Consider the following 19,539-nt stretch of genomic DNA (forward strand, 5'->3'; position numbering starts at 1 on the left):
TGCTATTAGTTTTATTTTAAAGACACACACACATACAGTGCTGTATATTCAATTCAATTCAATTTTATTTATATAGTGCTTTTCACAATACTTAATTGTTTCAAAGCAGCTTTACATTAATAGAAGCAGTAAAAGCACAGAAAAACGACAGATAGCACAACATAATACACGATAGCATAAGCAGTCAAATTTGCTGCGGCTATGACTCAACATTATAAGCGGGCGTATTACTAATGTAACGTCTAGAAGAGGAAGCTAAGTTAAGCCCAAGAAGGCTGTCTCCCCATGCAGGGTAAAAAAACCCCGAGGAGAAAAAAAACCCGGGCTGTTTAGCCGAGGAAATAAAAAAAGTCCTAGGAGGGAAAAACCCTTGGGAGATATATATGTATATACACACATATAAACGGATAAGGAGATTAAGCGGGTTCTGTCGGTGATCGTATATATATAACACACTGACACATTGTCTCCCTCTGCCGTCAAAGCAGTAAACATTTCTTAAAAATCTAGCTTTTATTTGTTTTTAAACGAATTATAATAATAAAAACTAAATGTAGGCCTATTAACTGTTATTGTAGTAATATTAACATTTGGTTGCATGCGAACTATGCTTTCAGCAAATAATTTTTCTTTCAAAAAATAATTTATAAAGTACAAAATAACCATGGTCAAAGCACCATCACATTTAATGGCGTGATTAAGATTTTTTATTAGAGAACATATAAACATCATTACAGGAAAACAGACATTAAAGAGAAAGAAACTTCAAAAGGAGAACAAAAAAAACTGAAGACATTCACAAGACGCCAAATGCAGACTCAAAGTATTTTACAATAGAATAAATGTACCTTCTACATGTTTTATAACTTTAAGAGACTTCATTAAAAGAGTCGTTTCTCTTAAGAAAACCAGATACAAATGATGTAAATGAGGTGATTTACATCTGCTTTTATGAATAAATGTATTCATAATTTTGTTTTCATACATTTATGAATAAAAATGGAAACATAAATATGTCAATATTTGTATCATTATTCTAAAAATAAGAAAGTGATTAAGATTTTAATATATTTCTTGCAGTTACGTACAGGTCGCCTGCGGTGACGTCATGCGTGCGTCATACCCATAAGCACATGAGGTGATCCGGAAGCAGTTGAGTTCGTCTTTCGCTGTGTCCAGTGTCAAACGCAAGGTGACTGATGTTTTATTATTTTATCTTGTTTATTTGTGATTTATGTTTGCATGTATGGATTATATGCACAGTAAAGATGTCATCCGGTCATTTTAAACACGAGATTCGCTTTATTATAAGCAGCAGATGCTCGTCTAACTTTACGGCACTCTGCGCTGCTGAACGTGAGACACTAAAAAACTGTTTAACTCACTAGAATTTTCATCTGACTTTATTATTATTTAATTATTTATTTGGCACAGAAACGCGAAATCTAACGCATTTCTTCCTTTATTCAGTTGTTAGTGTCCTGGGAGTTCATCTATTATCTTACTTCATTATTGTCATGGTTTTATTTCTTCTGAGATGTAGTATATGTTATTGTTGGATGTACCTTTACAAACCATACAGTTTACTATTGCACGAATTTTAGTATAAGTATACTGATCACAGTTCTATTTTGGGGAACAGTTTTTCTTTAAATGTCAAAAACCGATTATAGCAGAGAAACTCTTCACTTTATGTGTGTAGCACAATGCATATCGTTTCAGAGAGCTGTTTTACAGAAATACTTCTACATTTTAAACCAGTTAGGCAATGATCAAAATATACTTTGATGGTAATGATTACAATACAGAAGTAATATCTCATTTTCTTCATGAGTTAATGTTGTTGTTTGTTTGTTTTTTTGTCTCAAGCATGGCTCTTCATAGACTCTTCCAGCTGTCGTCTCTCTTTCGTTCAGCTGTGACTGTGACTCTTCGCAGGAACATCGGCCTCTCCGCTGTCCTCTTCAACAAAACTAAAGATCTGGACCCTGTACAGAAGCTCTTTGTGGATAAGATCCGCGAGTACAACTCCAAGAGCAAGTTAGTCACCTCAAATATAAACTCCACTCTTCTGCATTACACTTACATTATATATTGATATATTCATACTGTGAAATCAGGCAGATTATGACTCTGTTTTCTCTGATAGGACTTCAGGTGGTGTTGTTGATGCTGGTCCAGCTTACCAGAAGAACCTGACAGATGAGATCAACAAACTCCAGAGGTTATATGGTGGAGGAGATCTAACAAAATTCCCCGACTTTCAATTCCCAGGTGAGTGTTTGGTTTTATATAAAAATCTGAGTTGTGACTGAAGTAGTTTTGAACTTAGTCATGAACTTATGTTAGTGTTCGGTGTTTAATGTTAATGTGATCAGTCAACAGATTCTTAAAGTCAAGTTTAAAGTCCCTAAAAATGGAACGCATTCTTTTCACATCTGACGGTGGCTGTCCTCTCTGACTCTGGACTCACATCACATAACATAAAATAACATCATATTTGTCTCAAAAATGTTAATGATTGACACAGGTCTGACTAAGTTCACTCTATTGACTGTGCACATCCGGTGTGTGATACCTGCAAGTTGTCTTACATGCGACGTGGTGCTTCTCAACCGCATTTAGACATTCAATACAAATTTTGTTCTTAACATTATACATACATACCTGCATGTGTTATTTTAAGAAAAAAAGTGTATACATGAAGTATTTATCTATAATATAAATTATATGTAAATATAAAAATGTATATACATGTGTAAATATTTTTGTGTGTGTGTATATACATAACTAATGAACACACACATAAACAAAAACTATAATTCTGTAAATGATTAGTTGTGATTCATTGATATGCAGCCATAACTGAATAGCACATACTAAAACTAAATTAACCACCTACACTTTTAATGTTTTTTTGTTTGTTTGTTTAAATCTTTAGTGTTTCTTCAAAAGTGTTTCTTGTGTTTTCAACAGAGCCCAAACTGGAGGAGGTGACGGCTAAATAAATCACCATCTGTAATATACATAACTGTCTGAAAAAATATTTAATAAATGCCGTTGGTTTGAGAACCCTTTGTGGTCATGGGATTTATTGTGTGGTGTTGGTTTATAATGTGTGTTTGTGTTTTATCCAGGTTTGCAATATTTTTTGTAATAGATTAAACTGAATTCCAAACTTTTTATTAATATTTATTTAAAAAAGATAATACTGAAAACATACAGCAAATCAGACATTCAATGATTTACATTCTCACACTTCAGTTTAACGGACGTAATATTCAGAAGAATAAAAAGGCACAAAAACATTTAAAATACAGTCACTCTTTGTTTGAAGGCACAAGGTTACACAGGTCATAGGTGAACACGTTACTGCTGCTACTGCTGTGCCTCCATTAGGGGGCGCAAGTGGTCATTATTACCCTTGGCCAGCAGGGGCTGAATGTTGAACTGGGGGTCATCGGTAGAGAATCAAACTCTTTCCAAAACTGCATTTCTGCCTTTTTCTTTTCAAGTCCTTCAAAGGCTTCAGAAAATTGAATGCAAGAAACATTTGGCACATTATTGTGTTTCCAACTAAAGAGACAACGAGATTTTCTCCATCACAACATGAACGATTGAGTGTGTTTGAAATCCTGAGCCTAAACAAAGAAGAAATTGCCATCAGCATTGAGTTGTATTATATGTTTCAACAGTATACGTTTCAGAAACAGAATTATACAACTTCATGTCAGCGTTACAGAAAAATGCTGAATGTAGATAAAGATCATAAGCCAAACATGAATCTTAATCATATATTAATAATACTGAACCAAATGTAACACTTAAAAATACAAAAAGTAGCTGTGTCTGACTGAGCGATACACTATGTGAAAGTCTAATTCATTTAAATATGTTAATCAGCTAACATGAATATGCTAATCAGTGATTGTATAATTGAGATACTCACATCCTGTGGAGGGTGATTGTAACCTGACTGTTGTCTGAAAGACAAAAGCAAATGAGTTTAAAACACATTAAAAGATTGAATAAGTACATGACAATACAAGAAAAGTAAATATGATGTCATCAAATATTCACTCTCACATCCATCCATTCTTGCACTTATTTTAGTTTGCTTGTCATATATTAGCAAATATTGAGCACGATGGGTTCATCTATAAAACTTCAGTTTAACTTTGGCATATAAGCAAGCATCTAAAGTGATGTTGTCAGACTCACATGTGCTCAGTTCTGTTGAGGTTCTGACTGCTTATGTGTGCCACACTGTGACACTGTGTGATCCAGAATGACCTGCAATCATGGACCATTCATGTCAAAGGTCAAAGGTTACGGTCACTGTGAAGCATGCAGAACTTCACACTATTAGTAAATAAACCCGAGCAGATATCTCACCATCAACAGATATGAGACATGGAGTCATTAACCAATCACATGCAGTTTAGTCACAATTAAGACAAACCAGAATAACTCATCCAAACCCAAACAACTACACCAAACCAACTCTTTAGAAACTCTTTTATTAATAGGAACACATTTTTTCATAACCAGCAGTCTCAAACACACACACACTTCTGTTAGTTATAATAATTTCTTGTGCTTACCTTCCTCTGTGTCCTGTGTGTGATGATACAGAAAGTACAAAAGTTTAAAACAGAAAAGTGACAAAGTCAAAATAACAACACAGAAATGATTCTCGTGTCCATTTGTGTCAGTTTACTAAAAGAATGAACACAACTGACCAAAGTTAAAAACATCACTAATGGCACCTGAAAAATAATCTAAACACAAAGTACATACACACATATAGAGACAATATAAAGTTAGAGGCAAAGATGTAAACTTACGGCTGAAGTATCCCTGCCGATGGGCGTACCAGACTCCAAAAGTGCACAATACCACAAGAACACACACGAGAACAACTCCAGTTATCACAGCTGAAACATTCAGATCATCTGACAGGAGAGAAAGAGTCTCACATTATACATTCATACACTGACTCTTATTCACTTACAGGTTTCTGATCCTCTGCGCATTCATAATCAAGTAAAACAATGTTGCTTACAACTCAGTGAAGTTAGATTTAAGAGTTAGCAATCTTACCAATCTGCATGTGTGTGCTCTCACAGCGCTTTGGAGATCCAACACCATTTTTGGCCTCACAATAATAATGGCCTGTATCAGATCTGCTTACTGTCTGAAAGAGCTGAGACACAGAAAGACAGTCAGACAAACACCCGCATCGTCTTCAACAGTCAGACAAACACCCGCATCGTCTTCAACAGTCAGACAAACACCCGCATCGTCTTTAACAGTCAGACAAACACCCGCGTCGTCTTTAACAGTCAGACAAACACCCGCATCGTCTTTAACAGTCAGACAAACACCCGCATTGTCTTCAACAGTCAGACAAACACCCGCGTCGTCTTCAACAGTCAGACAAACACCCGCATCGTCTTCAACAGTCAGACAAACACCCGCATCATCTTCAACAGTCAGACAAACACCTGCATGGTCTTCAACAGTCAGACAAACAACCACATCGTCTTCAACAGTCAGACAAACAACCACATCGTCTTCAACAGTCAGACAAACACCCGCATCGTCTTCAACAGTCAGACAAACACCCGCGTCATCTTCAACAGTCAGACAAACACCCGCGTCGTCTTCAACAGTCAGACAAACACCCGCGTCGTCTTCAACAGTCAGACAAACACCCGCATCGTCTTCAACAGTCAGACAAACACCCGCATCGTCTTAACCAGTCAGACAAACACCCGCGTCGTCTTTAACAGTCAGACAAACACCCGCATCGTCTTCAACAGTCAGACAAACAACCGCGTCGTCTTCAACAGTCAGACAAACAACCGCGTCGTCTTCAACAGTCAGACAAACACCCGCATCGTCTTCGGCAGTCAGACAAACAACTGTGTGTGTGTGTGTGTGTGTGTGTGTGTGTGTGTTGACTCTTACCAGCACACCGGTCAGATCATCGACTGTATATGTGGCGTTTGCAGGTTTTATGGGCAGGAGAGGCTTCTTATCTTTGAACCAGGTGTATCTGGCTGGAGGGATGCTGTGTTGGTCTCTACAGTGCAGCTTCACCTGCGAGCCCGTCAAGGCAGAGCTCGGGATGTCACATGATGGGGTGTGGGGTGGGTCTGTGACAAACAAAATCCTTTTAACAACCATCTGATCTCAATCACTGCACATTTGCAAAAAGAAGCCCAATCTTAGCCAAAACCTTCAGTGTGACGTTTGCCTCTCCCAGTGTAATGGTGTCGAGGGCGGCGCTGACCTCACAGCGATACTCGCCTGCATCTTTCAGAGTCACTCCGCGCAGTTGTACCATGGCTCCATTAATCTCTGCACGACCCAGAAAAGGCCCTAAAACAGCAGACAGTAGTGTACAACACTGAAGTGATCTACAATAATAATAGTGGGACCCCTCAATCTCACAGCTGTTGACTAGATTTGATTCTGAAGAAGTGTTTTCAATGATGTTAAACGCAAAGAAATTCAAAAGTGTTGAAGTTTGTGACTGACAAATGTCTGCAATGTTTCTACAGAAGTGTGGTGATGCAGAGGTTCATCTCACTTGTGAACTCTCCATTAAAGTAAACAAACGACACCTCCTTATCCTTCTTCTTCCACTCGATGCGAGGACTGGGGTCACGCTCGGTCTTAAACTCACAGGAGAGCTCAGCGTCTGTGCAGGAGATCAGAAGAAAGAGTCATTGAGATCAGATCATCTTTATTATATCTGATGAAGAACCATGATGAAGACTCACCTAAATTTTCCTCCACCTGAACTACTGGAGTGCGGCTGGTGACAGTGACCGGGGCGACGCCCACACCTGAAGATAACAGATGATGAAACATTTACAACCAAACATCATAGGCTTTGTGTGAATGAATCACAGATGTTTGTCTGAAAAAGTGTTGCAGATCTCAAAACATATTTTTTCACTATCCACACTGTAATGTTTTGCTCTCCCGGCGCTTCAAGAGCCGTGTTCCCAGAATTTCCACCGGAATTGAAAGGGAAATAAAGTTCTAAACATAGTTAATGTCATTTTTAATTGACCTTTGTGCTAAACAGATAAACAATACATTGAGTCTCTATGAGCCGTGCGTGTTTGTGCCTAAAGAAGAATTGAGATATCCTGAGAGGAAAAAGGAAACAGGTGCAACCCTTCCTCCTGCCATTGTTTGTCTTCCTGTATAAAATATACTGAGATTACACGTCATCACACGATACATGAGAAGATCATAGGAGAGACGCTTTTAATTATTTAACACAAACATATTCATTGTGTTTCTTACACAACACTTTCTGTTGATGTGTTTAAGGATCCATCATGAACCTTCAGATATCACTGCAAACATGACTTTCTTTTTTAGTATTTTTGTCTTGTTTTCAGTACAAATATATAAACATTCTTGAATCAAGATGCATTTTCTTAATAAGTTACCTAAAAAAAGATTTTAGACAAAAGAAATAAAACAAGCAAAAAATCTGCCATTGAGGTAAGAAAATGTTTCTTGAATTTTCTTGAATTAAGTGTTCACTCAAAGTTTACAAATGTTGTTTTTTGTACCTGTATCTGTATATGAGCTTTATCAGTATTATGAGCACACAAACATTCAGTATTTGAATGTTTTGAAGAAACGTTTTCTCCCTCTGAATTCGGTGTTGAAAAGACTCTGAATCTGTCTGTGATCATCTTCTCATACTGTAGATGAAGTCTGTGATCGTTCATTATAATAACACTAAACATCACTGCTTCATCTCTTCATCATCATCATCATCATCATCAAATCTACTTCAGTTCACCTTCTTCTGAAGAACACATCTGCTGAATCTAATCAGATTAAAGATTATCAGTTTAAATCGAGATTTCAGAGACAAAGTGAAAGTAAAGAAGAGTTGTGTTGCTCACATGACTTCAGCAGATGCTCATATAATGTCTGTAAGTGATTGATGTTAAACATTCTCATCAACTTCTCCTTTACAGAAGACTTTACAGGTTTGGTAAGAAAATGATCACTGAGTTTACAGCATAACCTTAAAATGAACTTTCATTCAAGGATTTCTCTAATCTGGTCTGAGACCTGCAGCTGAGAAGACTTATCTTCAGTTCCTCCTGCTGAGATCTGAGAATGAGAAGATTTATGTCTGTTGTGATGAATGACATTGTGTGTGTGTGTGTGTGTGTGTGTGTGTGTGTGTGTGTGTGTGTGTGTGTGTGTGTGTGTGTGTGTGTGTGTGTGTGTGTGTGTGTGTGTGTGTGTGTGTGTGTGTGTGTGTGTGTGTGTGTGTGTGTGTTTTGTTAGACAACGTTTGCTGGAACTGCCACAGTTAGATAAGAAGAAATGTGACGTAGACACACACACAAACAAACGCGCACGCACGCACTCACACACACTAACAGACACACACCTGTCACATAAGACACATGGACACTTGAAAGATTGAGTCAACACACACACACACACACAAACGTGCGCGCGCACACACAGTGAAAAAATGCAGCATTTTTGTCAAATCAACATATATTTTTATGCTACTTATCAAATTAAGTTAAACAGCTTCAACTAGTTTTTATAAGTTATGTCAACTTATCACAGGCATTTTGTTAAGTGCACCCAATGTGTAAAATGTGGGAAATATTTGATCCAAAATAAGGTCGATTGGTAAAGAACTGTGCTCATATGTGAGAAAAATGTTGAATCAACTCGGATTTACAAGTCATTTCAACTTACTATTATTTATCTTGCCTAGAGATGAGTTGTTATGTACAGGTTAGTTGTTATAACTTATAAAATATAGTCAACTTAATTTTATAAGTTGTGACAACTCATCTCTGTTGACATGACTTGTAAATCTGAGTTGATTTAACAGAAAATGTTAAGGCAGCAAAGTATATTTACAGTGATGTATATAAATATATAGGACATGTGCATGAAGAAAACAAAGCTTAGAGTTTAGAAGATTTTTGTATCATGAGTGAATTTTACTGAACAAATCTGAACATGATGTGTAATGGAGGGTTTATGAGGTTTATCAAATAATCATAACGTTTCTCAAACAGGCCTGTTTTTTATTTGATTTTGGGTTCAAACGTGAAAAAAGACAGAAAGTGTTTGAATACATTGAGTGAAATGAAGGACATTTGATTGATTGTTGTGTTGACTGCTTGAATGTTTGTGAGTTTGTGGAGCTCAAGAGAGAACAAAGAGTCTCTGTGTGTGTATGTAACATTGCCCTGCAACAGCTGGCACAGACACACACACACAAGTGTGTTAAATAGCCTTTCACTCTCACACACACACACACACACACACACACACACATCAGAGGTATGGTAACACAACTGGAGGTCTCATGTTGTGCAGATTTACAGTAATATAGCAGAATATCAGAGTCCTGCCAGAATCAACAGATGCAAACAAACCACAGATTCTCCTCATACATCTCAATCCTCAAATATTCAAAATAACTAAACCAAACCACTGACCACCCACAACACCATCAACACCATCACATACAATTTATATCACGATGAACACCTTCAACAACAATGCTCTATAAATATACAACTCTATATGTGACAATAGTGATCATCATAGTGTGTAGTAAAAACACAGTATTACCATCTGTGTCCATTATCAGAAGATATTCAGAGCAGATGATTTATCTAGACGTGAATGAGGATTTACTAAAGATAGTATGCATAACAAAAGTTTCTATGACTTTGAGATTGTATTTCTTTTTAACACAGAAGTCTACATTTTCAAAATTCCCAAATACGTCCTAAAATCCCTAACCTGTAAAAATGTCAAATCTCTTCAAAAATATCATATAAAACAATCTGTGAAACACATCTGAAAAACAAATCTCCAACATGTAACAGTTGTTATGAATATAATCTGAATGATTATCTGGACAGACGCGAGTTTAGTTCATGTTTGTTTTTGCTCATTATGAATAAATAAAACAAACAAACTCAAAGCCAAGTCCAATCCAGAGAAATATAATTGATGTTATTAATAGAAACTCAGATAATGCAAACCTTACATTGAGCACAATAATCTTCAGAGCTCCAGCACATAAATACACTGTGAGTACTACGGTACAGAGTTAAGATCAGTCTAATCCTGTTCTCTTAATCAGATCATCAGACTTTAAACAGAAAGAAAGAAGAACTTACTCTGAATTAAAACCAGTAAAACCAGTGACAGATCCATCATCTCCACCAATCCACTCAACACTGCTGCAGAAGATACACTATATAGATTTACACACAAACTGACTGACTTAAACACACACCCTCCTTTTCTCTCTCTCTCTCTCTCTCTCTCTCTCTCTCTCTCTCTGGAAGAGAGCTGCTAATCACTCCAACACAACACAGACAGAATTAAAAGTAGTCAGAAGGATAATATTAAACTAAACAACAATATTAAATATTAAAGAACCACATACATTAAAAAAACATTTAATCAGTGGTAATATATATATATATGAATCTTTTTCAGAAACCAAAGCAAAGGTTTGGTTTGATTGTACTAACATAAAGACATTTAGAAAAAACTATAAATTGAAATGAAAGTGAGCTCAGCCAATCAGAATCCAGAGTTACAACTCTCATTATAATATGAAGACAGACTCTGTAATAATAACCTGTTGATAATGTACAAAAACATGAATCTCTAGTTCAGGTTTAAAGAGTATTTAATACGGATCTGCTCTCTGATTTATACATTTTTGATAAACGCACACCTGACATGTCAAATTTCTTTAAATAACCACAACAATATCTGTGTGCTATAAGATGAATAATTGACTATTTTCTAATAATTCAACAGCCTGTCATCAGTTATTCCTTATATTTATTAGGTGTTCAATTGCTTTTTACCTGAAATTGCTAATCAGCCAATCACACGGCAGCAACTTAAAAATGGGAAGAACATTTAAAGGCATTTTTGGTTTAAATACTACCATGGTAAAGGCCAAGGGCAATCTTTACAGATCAGAATATACACAAAAAATTATTGACGACCTTAAATTATTTGAAAATAATGCACATCCAATGTTTGCATGTGTAGTTGTGCCGTTACACCACAGGTGTGCATTATTTTCAAATAATTTAAAGGGCCGGAGTCAATTATTCCTCTTAGATCAGGGGTGGGGAACCCTGGTCCTGGAGGGCTACTGTCCTGCAGAGTTCTGTTCCAACCCTAATTAAACACACCTGAAAAATCTAATCAAAGTCTTCAGGATCACTTGGAAATGAAATTCAGGTGTGTTATACCACAGACATTGCTCTAGTGCAGGAGTGGGGAACCCTGGTCCTGGAGGGCCATTGTCCTGCAGAGTTTAGTTTCAACCCTAATCAAACACACCTGAATTTAATTTCCAAGTGATCGTGAAGACTTGAATTAGATTTTTCAGGTGTGTTTAATTAGGGTTGGAACAAAACTCTGCAGGACAATGGCCCTCCAGGACCAGGGTTCCCCACCCCTGATCTAGTGGTTATTTTAGGATTTGACAGGTCAGGTTTATTGAAAAATAATGCAGACCTGTGAACGTTTCTCAACCAATCAGAAAAAAGCATTCAACAGACCCGTGGTAATGATATGTACTGAAAGATGACCATATTCATGCTAAGATCCATGTGAACATTCTGTTCCACACCGCAAGGGAATGAAACTGAAGTGTTGGAGTGTTTGTGGAAGTTCAGCTGATAAACTTTAACGTCTGGACTGAACAACATTCACATAATAAAATGCCTCTCATAGTTTAATTGGTCACAGATTTACCCAAACATCTCTATTGGTATGAATTCAAAGACTGTCTGTGTGTCTTATAGAGGTCTGGGTGTGACACACACACACACACACACACACACACACACACACACACACACACACACACACACACACACACACACACACACACACACACACAAATACAGCTGGTCTCTTCAGTAAAGTATCAGATTTAAGGCATTACTGTATCTGCAGACCTCAAATCCACATAACAGCACACAACTGAACATCACATCTCACATTCAGATGGACTGTTGTGATCCGTTTTGCCTTGTGGCCTGAAATAATCACACACACACACACACACACACACACACACACACAGAGCACCTGTCTGCATGCGACAGACGCAGCAGCTGCAGCAGACCCGACAGTCCGTATCACTTTTACAACACAGCCTTTGTCTTTATACTGACAAAGTGCTGACCGCTTACTTTACTAACACACACACACACACACACACACACACACACACACACACACACACACACACATAAAGTGAGAGTCCAGTGTGAGATTTAAAGAGCAGCAGATGAAGAAACTCTGAGCTGTGTTTCATCCATCAGACTGCTGTGAATAAACTCATAAAAATAAATTCATCTCAAATTGTGTTTAAATCCTAACAGCACACTAACAGTATGTATCTGACTGTCATATTAATTCATCTTAAGAGTCGTTCACACCGAGTGATTTGCTTTCAATGATGTAATATATCTGAACGCACATCAAGCAATATAATATATCAATGAGATCACAGACACTGCAGGTCATGTGATGACCTGATACAGGTTTATAATACAGTCAAAGTAGAAACATCTCAAATCAAAAGCACAGCGACTTGCAGCAGTTTCAGACCTGATTTTTGATCAGTGTGCCTTAGTTTGATTGGTTGATCAGCATTTTTATTGGTTTAAAATGCAAATCATGATGTCCATTCCAGTGGTCTGAAGGGGTTAATCTCTGTCAGTGTGAAAGCAAATAAATCAATGAATAAAAATCATCAGAACATTTAAAACACAAAGTCCAAAAGCATATTTCTCATAGATTTATTTCACATGATAATTACAAACACTGAATGATGGTGCAGTGGTGTGGATTACTGCTGAGGAGAGGAGGGAGGGGGCGTGGCCTCTGGTGTGAGGGGTGGGGTTACTGCTGAGGAAGATGAAATCTCCACCTGTAGGATAAAATAATAAAAAATATTAGAAGATTATAAAGACACTGAGATATCTGTGGTATAAACACATGAATTTAACTTCATTTAAAAAAACAGACAAAAGTGTCTTTTAAAGAACATTCTTTGTATATCATCTGTGATGTGCTGTCAATCAGTAAAAAACATTTCCCTCCTCCATTAGTTTACAGCAATCTGCTCACAATGTAAGTTTACGTAAGATGTTTCTGCACCCAAGTAAACATTATGTGTAAAATGGCTAAAACAGATCCTGATAGAGTAGACAAAACAGAAGCGGTCCTTGATTCTGATTGGTTGAGCCGTGTTGTAAATGACTCTAGGCTGACAGCTCATTACATCAGAGAAGAACAGGACGGCAGAATGTGTTTGAAAGATTTGGTGACTCATTGTGAGGAAACAATCAGGCGGCACTAATTTACTGATCGTGCAACAACAACAACAAATCAATGAATCTACACAACATCTGGACTTGACTCAAGCGTGTCTGTGAACTCTGATAACAGAAATCACACACGGTTACATGTGATCTACTGAACAATTCATTTAATCATTTTAACACAAATACAAGCTTCACAAGTCTCCAGTCACTCCAATATAATATAAATCTATAAACATCTTCTAAGTTTTTATAAACTGACAGACATGTTAAAATGATTACCATCACATCACAGATTCTCACAGACAGGTTACTTACCAATCTCTCTGCTCTTCTGCGCAGCTTTCTCCAAACTGTATGATGAGCCTTACAAAACACAGAGGTATTGTATAGATGATATTATTCAATGTAAAAGCACAAATATTAGACAGACTCAACCGTCTCTACTAATACACCTTATTCAGTCCACCGCCATGTTGAGTCTAAACCGAGTCTGTGAGGGATGAATGTCCAGAGCGTGCCGTGTGCATTAAACCTGTTGTTTTATATCAGGATGCTGCTCATTCAGTCATGAAAACACAGAAAATACATTTTTACACATTTCCACAGGACAAAGAAGCTCAGAAATCATGAATTGTTCAAATGAGAAGGGACATATGACATAAGTTTGACATAAGAGCAGCATCATGTGTACATAAAATCTGTTTTGTTATTAGACTGTTGGCTAATCTCTAGTTTCTAATGTTGTGCACATATTTAGTTTTTTTTTAACATTAATATAGTCCTAGAACTAAGTACATATCTCCAATTCATACAGATTACAAAAACACAAGGCATGAATATGTTAAAAACTTTTCTACAGTAAGTTTTTAAGCACATTGATCAGAATCAACAGAAGCAGGATTCATTTCTAACTAAGACCCTGTTTACACAAGAACGCTCGAGGGTGAAAACGTAAAAATATTTTATCAGATTTGCCTTACGTTTCGCCAGTTCAGGAAAATAACAACAAACATTTAGGATTATTTCCATACGTCAGACCTTCAAGTTGACATAGCAGCTCTGATAAATATACAAGAGTCTTTCCAGCAGTTGTACAAAATATTCACAGCTAGTACCGTAAAACTTCAAATAATAGCCGAGTCCCAAATAGACGCCTGTCTCTTTTAGACGCCTGGTGTGATGACAGGTTTGGGTAAATAAACGCCTGTCTCAAATAAAGGCCTGGTCTGTTTTTTAGTTTCGGGTTGTATTTAATCTTCTAAAACCCGTCAGATAGTCTGTTTAAGACAGTTCTATGGTGCAGATTGAACACGCTAAAGTTTTTTTTGCTTACCGGTAGATGTCACGTGACAGACGCAGTCGTTCCTTTACTCATCACTATGACAACACAACAAGCTTCGTCGCCAGGATTGAGGTGATGATGACAGTAGCGAAGTGGCAATCGGGAGAGTCAGACTTTTCCCGGTGGGCCGGTAGTGTTTTGGGGCCGCTGATAATAGCCGGGCTTTCAGTCTTTTGTCATGCATGCACTCCGGCCACACACTGTATTTCTCACGCGGAAACACTATTTATCATATTTAATATGCTGCAGCGCCTAAAATGTATCTGGCCGCACTGCTCTCTCTCTCTCTCTATCAAGCCCGTCTTCCCTAGAGTTCTAGTCGAGCGAGCCAATACAAAAAAAGAGAAAGAGGCTACACAATAGCCAATCAGAAAATAGCACTGTTGTATCTGGGTAAGATTTCACGCAACAACCAATAAAAAAACATATCCTTGTTTGCTTTATTTATACTGCCAATAATTTAAGACTGTTGTTATTACACGAACTAATTTGTAAAACACATTCAAATTAAAAATAAAACGTAATATGTGGTAACCTCCTGCTGTCATGCTGGAACACTTAAATTAAAAGCCTGTCTCTTATAGACGCCTGGTGTGATGATAGGTTTGGGAAAATAAAAGACCGGGCTATTATTTGAAGTTTCACGGTATTACTGATCAGAGAATGTGCATTACTACCTCTTTTAAATTGTTAATGTGCCAATTTGTTGGAGGCAAACCAGACGGCTTTGGATGAGCCCTGGGATAACAATCAAGAAGGTTGTACGCATGCGTGCGGACTTGGTGTTGTTGTGTGTCAGTGCTTCACATTGCCACCTAGCTGCCTGGAGTGCATACTTCATCGAAACTCACACACTTTTTGTTTACTCATATAAACGTGGAATAAAAAGTCATAAGAAGGTAAGAAGTGTGTCTGATTGTTTCCAGGTAAATGTAGCCTAAATAACATTTGTACCATGTGGGTTCATATGGGGTTTTACCTTTAACAATACTTGCACAACCAACCATTACATAAATAGCTTGTTATCAAGTCAATAACACGTTCATGTCTTGAAAAAACAAAGAAAATACGCATGCATCCCTCATAGCCTCAGTTTGGAATCAACATGGCGGCCGACCGAATAGATGAAGTACACATGTTGTCTTTATAGTCAAATATAAAGATGAGATATACATACGGTCAGATTGACAGGCAGTGACAGACCCTGAGCTCTGCGTTCAACACCCCACGCTTTCTCTCCTAATGTATGTATGGCTGTGACCTCATACTGTGAACACAAACCCGTCCGGGTCACAAGAGGACCCTCGCTTAACATCACATGATCCCCACACCTGAGAACACACACATAACACATGACTGTCAGTGTGTGTGTGGATGTTTACAGTAACATGTACATCAGTATAAATGTGTGTTTGTGTTAACCTGTATATTGAAACTGTCCCGTTTTCTCTCTGGGCTGCACTTTCTTCCACCTGCTCTTGTTTATACCTGCAGACACACAAATAGAGAAACACAAACAGATGCTTTCAACAGCTTGTACGCTTCTGTAATGCATAAAAAAGTGTTTCCTGGTGTGTACCTGCTGTGAGAAAAGATCTCCAGTGCCACAGAGGGGGAAACATCTAAAGGTTCCCATGGAAGATCCTTCTGGATGAGCTGAAGAGCCTCACGAGTTAAAGAGCGCAGATTCTCCTGTAACACAAACACAAATAAACACAGACTCACACACACACACACACACACACATCAGCTTCATGATGAAGAGTGACCTCTCTGACCTCTGTAGGACTCCACGAGTCTAACCGAGGATCCAGAATCACATCACAACAAAATGCACCGGCGCTCGCTGAAAACACATCAGATTCAGACTTCAGACTCTCTCATGAAACTCTTACAATGATCCTGCAGTGTACGGGTGTAAATGATACCTGGTACTTCAGGAATCTTTAGAAGTTCAACGCTGTATTCATCTTTAAAAGCTCCATCCAGCACCTGACCCAGAAGAGCAGCACAGGAACGCCAGTACGCCTGATACATACACAAGGTTAGTTTCACATTTTCAGGTTTGGAAGAATCATCAATAAATCTATAAGCGGACACACAGTCACCTGATTGGCTATCTGGGGGTCTTGATCTTTAAAGGTAAGAAGTGTGAGTTCACATGAGCGAGTCAGAGGACGATGCATGTGCCACGGCTGTCCGTCCACGAGAGCGAGAGCAGAACTTTTCACATGCCACTCAGACAGATCTGACACACAGAGACAATAAAAAACACATATTCATGAATAAAACTGGCTTACAAAGCAAATCTGTATCTTGTTTCTGTCCCGTCACATCCAGTACTTGAATGTCATGTCATGTGTCACGTGTAGTCACAGATACTCACGGCGTGTACAGCTGTGTGGTGTGGACACGCCTCTGTTCATGACGAGTAAAGAGCCCTGAAGTCCAGGACCGTGCAGTTTCACCTCAATCTTCTCTGTGCGTGGATATAAAGCCCGCTGACGCGTCTGCTCTTTAGAGAACAGAGAGCTGCGCTGACTGCGCACTTCTGCAGACGAGAGACGTGCAGCCGCTGCGCTGGACACAAGACCTGATAAACAAATGATATATGATGAAGTGAAACACTCAACACTTTCAGTAAACTACACAATCAAAAATAACCACTAAAACATATTTATAACTGTAATCCTAACATACAAAACATGTGTTAGTTCATATTATATGCTGTGGCTGGATTATTTTAGGGAAAGCATGTAAATTATAATTATGTCCACGTAACAAAATAAAATAATTAATAATTAATAATACATCATATCACTTAATAATATGCTATCCATTATTTTAATAGTACTTGGTGTTAGTAGGATACACATATAAAACTGTAATGTCAATCAAAATAACACTGAAGTATTGTACATGCTACAGTGTTTTAATGTAGATTTACTTTATATCCACAGATCACGTGAAGTAAGAGAGGATTAACAGTATGTACGCAGATAAAAGTGCACCTTTAATAGTTTAACTGGTGAATGATCTGTCAGATGTGATGTGACTGCATGAAGGTCAGTATAGTGAGAGGAAAATAAACTTACGGCGCTGCAGCATCATACAGACTGAATGAGTCGCCATTACATTCACACAGATCCTGACGGGATATAAACACTTAAATATCAAATACAGAGAAAGAGACTTAACTAAATAAAGTAAACCCGTTAAGTAAAAGAAACTATAGCCATGCCGTAACGACTTCCGGTTAGTTAGAGCGACTGAGTGCAGCGATGAAAACATTCCGTGTGACGTGACGTAATCCGAATGAGGTTCCGCTTTGGATTACAGAACTGATTTATTTTTATTTTGAGGTTTTATGAATAACAAATTTTGATTAATACAAATAACTTTCTTTCCAAACCATTCTTTTATGACATAAAGAAACAAGTCCTTTATTTATATTTTAATGCAACAGAAAAGTTTACACAAGTCCAGTATAATACATTAAAGAGGCCCTTCCACATAAAACCGTTTTTACTTGTATTTTTTGATATGTGTTAGGTCCATGTGTGTTTGTGTTGTGTCGTGAATGTGAAAATTAACTTCCGCCTCCTCTGTCAGCTCTAGCCACTGAAAAGAAATAAGCGTAGAAATCAGGTCAGTTAAAAAAGCTTATCAGTGTGACGTGGAACTGATCGAGGTCATTAATATTCATGAGCTCTTCAACTTGAGCCCGCGCCCACATATTACGTGTAGTTGAGTTAGTTTTAATAACAAGTTACAGCAAGGATGGCTAAACGTCAACCGTACCGTAATCGGGCCATTGTTTTTCGTCGAGAGACATCATTCCTATTAAACGAGGGAATCATAACAGTTGCTACATATTTGGATGTTCAGAATAACGCTGGATTTGAAGAGAGACTGCGATTAAAAAGCGGATCCGGACAGAATGGCGCAGCTTATGTGAGTAAAGCACTTTAGTACTTTGTGTCACTGTAGTGGCCGGTGTTTTCTCTTCGGAGGGACGCGAATTCATGCTGCACACACGTTGAAAGGGTTTATGATAAAAGACACGCACGCGTGTGTGCGAGTAAAACACTTTAGTACTTTGTGTCACTATGAGTTCTCTTTAGGGACGCGATTCACGCGAATTCATGATGCACACGCATCGAATGTGATAAAAGACATGTGTTTGTTTGTGCGTTCGTTACACGTGTGTCGACAGGGTTTGTGTAAAAGACGCGTGTGTGTGTGTGTGTGTGTGTGTGTGTGTGTGTGTGCATGCGCTGCTACACGCGCATCGAAAGGGTTTACGATAAAAGACACGTGTGAGAGTGTGTGTGTGTGTGTGTGTGTGTTTTTGTGCGTGGGTTTACGATAAGGGTTTGTCAAAAGGGTTTATGATAAAATATGCGTGTGTAAGAAAGACACTGTGTCTTAAGACACTCACTTAACATTAAACTGATTACACATGAGATTAAATTGAAAGTTAGTTTGAACGAAAAACTGTTATCCAATAATAGCAGTGGGTGTTTACTTCCAAGTCGTCAATGCAGCCCGCCCATTAAACGGGTCACTTCTCTAACCAGCCTCAAAACCAGGGTACAAAATAGCCTATTACTTATTGCTTTTGATGTTTTTGGATATAAAAATCATGCAAACATCATGAGTAGACCTCAGACAACAGTCTAAAACAATAAAAACGCCAGAGGAAGGGCACCTTTAAGTTTGTAAAGTTTTATTCATCAGACCTGATAACTTACAGTATTTTTTTCAGGATTTATATAATGTTTCATTAGT

General features: G+C 37.9%; 3 protein-coding genes across 4 annotated transcripts; 1 reads left to right on the top strand and 2 right to left on the bottom strand.

The window, feature by feature from the left end:
• Nucleotides 1-1,078: 1,078 nt before the first annotated feature.
• On the top strand, nucleotides 1,079-3,072 carry atp5pf (ATP synthase peripheral stalk subunit F6). Its single transcript, XM_055206271.2, has 4 exons — nucleotides 1,079-1,192; nucleotides 1,870-2,040; nucleotides 2,150-2,274; nucleotides 2,977-3,072. Exons 2-4 carry the CDS (start codon nucleotides 1,871-1,873, stop codon nucleotides 3,006-3,008), a joined length of 327 nt encoding a protein of 108 aa, XP_055062246.1. The 5' UTR covers nucleotides 1,079-1,192; nucleotide 1,870; the 3' UTR covers nucleotides 3,009-3,072.
• A 95-nt stretch (nucleotides 3,073-3,167) lies between these two features.
• jam2a (junctional adhesion molecule 2a) lies at nucleotides 3,168-10,365 on the bottom strand. Its single transcript, XM_073866303.1, has 11 exons — nucleotides 10,215-10,365; nucleotides 6,792-6,857; nucleotides 6,599-6,709; nucleotides 6,237-6,387; nucleotides 5,974-6,160; nucleotides 5,104-5,206; nucleotides 4,848-4,955; nucleotides 4,605-4,617; nucleotides 4,222-4,293; nucleotides 3,950-3,983; nucleotides 3,168-3,641 (listed from the first exon to the last, which is right to left on the bottom strand). Exons 1-11 carry the CDS (start codon nucleotides 10,252-10,254, stop codon nucleotides 3,603-3,605), a joined length of 924 nt encoding a protein of 307 aa, XP_073722404.1. The 5' UTR covers nucleotides 10,255-10,365; the 3' UTR covers nucleotides 3,168-3,602.
• Nucleotides 10,366-11,845: 1,480 nt separating this feature from the next.
• Nucleotides 11,846-18,046, bottom strand: mrpl39 (mitochondrial ribosomal protein L39). Of its 2 annotated transcripts, XM_073866300.1 has the most exons (11): nucleotides 17,844-18,045; nucleotides 17,135-17,341; nucleotides 16,857-16,996; nucleotides 16,677-16,776; nucleotides 16,527-16,594; nucleotides 16,328-16,440; nucleotides 16,171-16,236; nucleotides 15,926-16,079; nucleotides 13,722-13,769; nucleotides 12,899-13,009; nucleotides 11,846-12,792 (listed from the first exon to the last, which is right to left on the bottom strand). In XM_073866300.1, exons 1-10 carry the CDS (start codon nucleotides 18,037-18,039, stop codon nucleotides 12,929-12,931), a joined length of 1,173 nt encoding a protein of 390 aa, XP_073722401.1. In that variant the 5' UTR covers nucleotides 18,040-18,045; the 3' UTR covers nucleotides 11,846-12,792; nucleotides 12,899-12,928. The 2 variants fall into 2 exon arrangements, with proteins under 2 accessions (XP_073722401.1, XP_073722402.1); XM_073866301.1 differs by lacking the exons at nucleotides 11,846-12,792; nucleotides 12,899-13,009; nucleotides 13,722-13,769 and adding an exon at nucleotides 13,826-13,959 and having other exon boundaries at nucleotides 17,844-18,046.
• Between the last annotated feature and the right edge of the window lie 1,493 nt (nucleotides 18,047-19,539).

This window comes from Misgurnus anguillicaudatus, chromosome 3, assembly GCF_027580225.2.
Source record: "Misgurnus anguillicaudatus chromosome 3, ASM2758022v2, whole genome shotgun sequence".
NCBI classification, from domain to species: domain Eukaryota; kingdom Metazoa; phylum Chordata; class Actinopteri; order Cypriniformes; family Cobitidae; genus Misgurnus; species Misgurnus anguillicaudatus.

Excerpts from the sequence above, each read along its gene's own strand:
- jam2a (XM_073866303.1), bottom strand. The coding sequence starts at position 10,254 with ATGATGGATCTGTCACTGGTTTTACTGGTTTTAATTCAGA. Across the intron at positions 6,710-6,791 it reads TCAGGTGGAGGAAAATTTAG|ACGCTGAGCTCTCCTGTGAG; the intron begins GTGAGTCTTCAT and ends TCTCCTGCACAG. Across the intron at positions 3,984-4,221 it reads CTCAACAGAACTGAGCACAT|ACAACAGTCAGGTTACAATC; the intron begins GTGAGTCTGACA and ends TTTGTCTTTCAG.
- atp5pf (XM_055206271.2), top strand. The coding sequence starts at position 1,871 with ATGGCTCTTCATAGACTCTTCCAGCTGTCGTCTCTCTTTCGTTCAGCT. Across the intron at positions 2,041-2,149 it reads GAGTACAACTCCAAGAGCAA|GACTTCAGGTGGTGTTGTTG; the intron begins GTTAGTCACCTC and ends TTTCTCTGATAG. Across the intron at positions 2,275-2,976 it reads CCCCGACTTTCAATTCCCAG|AGCCCAAACTGGAGGAGGTG; the intron begins GTGAGTGTTTGG and ends TGTTTTCAACAG.
- mrpl39 (XM_073866300.1), bottom strand. The coding sequence starts at position 18,039 with ATGTTTTCATCGCTGCACTCAGTCGCTCTAACTAACCGGAAGTCGTTA. Across the intron at positions 16,777-16,856 it reads ACCCCCAGATAGCCAATCAG|GCGTACTGGCGTTCCTGTGC; the intron begins GTGACTGTGTGT and ends TGTATGTATCAG. Across the intron at positions 16,237-16,327 it reads GAGATCTTTTCTCACAGCAG|GTATAAACAAGAGCAGGTGG; the intron begins GTACACACCAGG and ends GTGTGTCTGCAG.